The 3,847-nt window shown below is 34.4% G+C and overlaps 2 protein-coding genes across 2 annotated transcripts in view; one reads left to right on the top strand and one right to left on the bottom strand.

The window, feature by feature from the left end:
• Positions 1-574: 574 nt before the first annotated feature.
• Positions 575-3,847, top strand: part of LOC100639951 (histidine--tRNA ligase, cytoplasmic-like) — a 16,176-nt gene continuing 12,903 nt past the window's right edge. The window contains exons 1-3 of the mRNA XM_019999080.1: positions 575-745; positions 898-993; positions 1,890-2,105. Of these exons, the coding sequence (XP_019854639.1) occupies positions 647-745; positions 898-993; positions 1,890-2,105 (411 nt within the window). The 5' untranslated portion in view covers positions 575-646. The remainder of the gene's footprint in view (positions 746-897; positions 994-1,889; positions 2,106-3,847) is intronic.
• LOC105313500 (extracellular protease-like) overlaps positions 3,217-3,847 on the bottom strand; it is a 4,120-nt gene continuing 3,489 nt past the window's right edge. Inside the window, exon 2 of the mRNA XM_019999078.1 lies at positions 3,217-3,288. The gene's annotated coding sequence lies outside the window, so the exon portion shown is untranslated. The remainder of the gene's footprint in view (positions 3,289-3,847) is intronic.

The raw sequence follows: 3,847 nt of genomic DNA, 5'->3' as shown, positions 1-3,847 counted from the left end.
TAGGCATGTTTAAGTACACTACTCTGATCAGCACAGTTGAAATTGTTACATGTGGTTTAATACTTGGACTTCAGCTATTATTATTTACGGTATCTGATATTGTTCTTTGCTTTAAATATCTTCGCCTCAGAAGAAAGAAGCCAGAAGATAAAGAGAACCTAAATGATCCAGTATAAGTACTGCTGTGAACAGATTTTTTGCTATTAAACTATAAAATTTATGCTGCTTAGTTTTTCTAGTCTAAGATTGTAAAACATGTAGTATTTATAAATTTCCTCATTTGATTTTGTACTTATGCCACAGATGTTTATTATTTCTTATGATACTTAGTAGAACTAGTTTCAGTCCTCTCAGCCCTCCTCTGAATAGACAGCAACAAGGCATCATGTCAGTTATGTATCATTATCATTAATGGATGACTTAGTTTTGCTCTGCATGCATGCAAATGTGCTTATTATTGCAGTGTCAGCTAGTGCTTTTTTTGAGCAGTTACTATGATACAAATAGTCTCAGTCGAGTAGCGGATAGCCAGTGTACAGCCTACGTCACAGGTAAATCATGCGTCATCATCGTCACAATAACAACCCCACCCACCCACGTGTATCATTGTCAAGGGCCAAAAACCAAAACTCCTATCTCAGGACTAATGGCGGAGCCAGCGGCTAAAAAAGTAACACAAGAGGAGGTCAAAGCAGCTGAAGAAAATGTAAAGAAACTGAGAAAAGAAGGAGCCAGCAAAGAACTTGTAAGTCACACCCTTTTACACACTGACCAATCAGAACACTCCATTGGTGTCACGTGATGCTTGTCATGTGGAGGGGGAGTAGAGTGAATATTAAAAGGGTGAAATTAATTAGAATTTTATTGTTATTATTATTTATTTTTATTTATTTATAGTTAGATGAGGCAATTGAAAAATTACGGACTTTGAAAAAAAGTTTAACGACTTCAAATGATGAGTCAGCACATCAGTTTGTACTGAAGTGTCCAAAAGTAATTAATAATTAATAAATAATTATGGGCGTGGTACTAATTGATAATTAAATAAATAGACACATGTTAGTAGTTACAAAAATAGAGAATTCTCACCTTTTCACATTTTTGGTAAAATTTGGCCAATGACCCTGTACTATAGTACAGGGACTTTTGCCTGATTTTTGAGTAAATTAAAAAATTCCTTAAAATTCGATTTCGATCAGATTTAGTTCAAACTTTCTACACAACATAAGTACATGTATATACATCAGAAAATGTAATAAAAATGGAGAATTCTCACCTTTCCATTTTTGATAAAATTTGGCCACAGTCCCTGTACTATAGTACAGGGACTTTTGTCTGATTTTTGAGTAAATTAAAAAATTCCTTAAAATTCAATTTCGATCAGATTTAGTTCAAACTTTCTACACAACATAAGTACATGTATATACATCAGAAAATGTAATAAAAATGGAGAATTCTCACCTTTCCATTTTTGATAAAATTTGGCCACAGTCCCTGTACTATAGTACAGGGACTTTTGTCTGATTTTTGAGTAAATTTAAAAATTCCTAAAAATTCAATTTTAATTGGATTTAGTTCAAACTTTCTACGCAGCATAAATACATGTATATGCATCAGAAAATGTAATAAAAATGGAGAATTCTCACCTTTCCATTTTTGGTAAAATTTGGCCAATGACCCTGTACTATAGTACAGGGACTTTTATCTGATTTTTGAGTAAATTTAAAAATTCCTAAAAATTCAATTTTAATTGGATTTAGTTCAAACTTTCTACACAACATAAGTACATGTATATGCATCAGAAAATGTAATGAAAATAGAGAATTCTTTCTTATTTGATATCACTATCAGTGGTATTATGAGGTTTGTAAATCAATTCCATTTATCAGGGTACTCGTGATTATGATCCGTTTCAAATGTCAATAAGAGAAAAGGTTTTTAACACCATCACTAATTGTTTCAAACGTCACGGAGCCGTCACTCTGAGTACTCCGGTCTTTGAACTTAAGGAAACCCTCACTGGTAAATACGGGGAAGACTCAAAACTGATCTATGACCTCGCTGATCAGGGAGGAGAATCACTGTCACTACGCTATGATTTAACAGTAAGTAAAGTGGGGTTAATTTTTAATACATTTTTGCACTTATTGAAGTATTGCATTTGGATGATGAATTGACTCTAAAAGAGGTTTGGAGGTTAAAATTTTAACTACATCTTTGTGCATGTCCTATCAAATTGGAGGCTAAAATTTTGATGATTGGACCTCATTTTTGCCAAAATTTTACTCCACCAAATTATTGAGTATTACTCATTAAATTATTCATTTGTATTAATTATCTGTCACCTGGAGGCGTGGCTTGCAGGATCACTAATAATATGATCATTTAATAATTGCGTGTGTATATACATGTACTAGAAAGAATGTAAAAGACTGAGAGGCTCCACCTCCTACATGTAGATACCGTATTGCAGGTTTTTTTTCGAGGATAATAAATTTCGTGAATGACCCATATCCAGAAGTTTGCGGAATTAATTTTCACGAATTTTCACTAATCTGCCATCTTGTATCGTATTAAATTGATTTTCAAAGAATTTTAATTTCGCGAATCATGAAAAAATTTGTGAAATTTGCGAAATTTGTTATCCTCGAAAATTTCCCGCTATACGGTACTGTAGCTGCATTCTGGAAAAGCAGAGTCTCTACCATATCATGACTTCTGGCCTGCTCCTACTAACTGTGTTGATCATCATTTTATTCTTTTTAGAACACTCCCACTTTAAATTTTAAAAATGAAATGAATTTCTATTGCATGGCTGATGCATAAATACGATATTACACATAAATAGAGGTGAAGTATGTAAATGTGCACACAGCTGACAGAGGGACCAAACAGGGCGTGACTGAGAGTCTTGTAATAAAAGGGCTTTGCCCAACAATTCATGTGGAGGATTTTATTTTCCAATATAAAATGGGTCATTTTGAGTATGCTCAATCACAGAACTACTAATAGCTAATACTCATTACATATTACTCTAATCAATGATGCAGTACTACTAACAGGTTAATGAAATTATGACGATACTATGATCTTTCTCTCAATCTTCTCCATCAGAATCTTTTTTCATTTTATTATATTTTATTAATGATAAGCCAAGAATAATATTAATTAATCAAAAATGTAATATTACATGTAAGCAAAAAGAGGCCTAAAGCAGCAAAAATAAACTGTGCATGTCCTATAGTGTTGCATGAGTCCTAAAGTTCTTGGCTTTTAGCTGATGAGCTCCTTATCGACCCTCACAATAGAAGTAGGTATAGGAATCAGCATTTTTCAAGGCACTATCAGGATTACTTTTAGCCAGGTTCTTGCAATTACTGGCACCATAAACAACATCATCACGGGCAGCCAGAGCATGAGCCCATTCATGAATCAATGTACCTTCTTTAGTGTAGGCGGTACCCCTGCAGGCTGTTGGATCATCATAGAACAATTGGCAAAGATACACCACTGTTTGAGAATATGATTTATACGTGTATGCTATCCAGTTGGACTTGCAAGCTGGACCATCGTTGTAATATGTGAGAGATTTGCTTCCTATCCCAGTCCTCATCTTACTGTATGTATCTGATGCAATTGCAGCTCTTGCTGCAGTGTATGCTCCAAACCATGTCACATAGCGAGTGTTGTTACCAACTGCACCTTTAGCTTTATCAAGTCCTGCACAGAGCCTCTTATGAGCATCCAGTGTACCAGAGTTGTTCTTATCACCATTAGAGAAACTAGCAGCAGTGCAGGATTCAATGTAGACAGTGTAATCGATTTCTACTTTTTGCTCCTTTGGCCT

The sequence above is a fragment of the Amphimedon queenslandica genome, unplaced genomic scaffold, assembly GCF_000090795.2.
Source record: "Amphimedon queenslandica unplaced genomic scaffold, v1.1 AMPQUscaffold_13290, whole genome shotgun sequence".
Lineage (NCBI taxonomy): Eukaryota > Metazoa > Porifera > Demospongiae > Haplosclerida > Niphatidae > Amphimedon > Amphimedon queenslandica.
The sequence above is the reverse complement of the archived record's forward strand: the minus strand, read 5'-3'. Positions and strand labels throughout refer to the sequence as shown.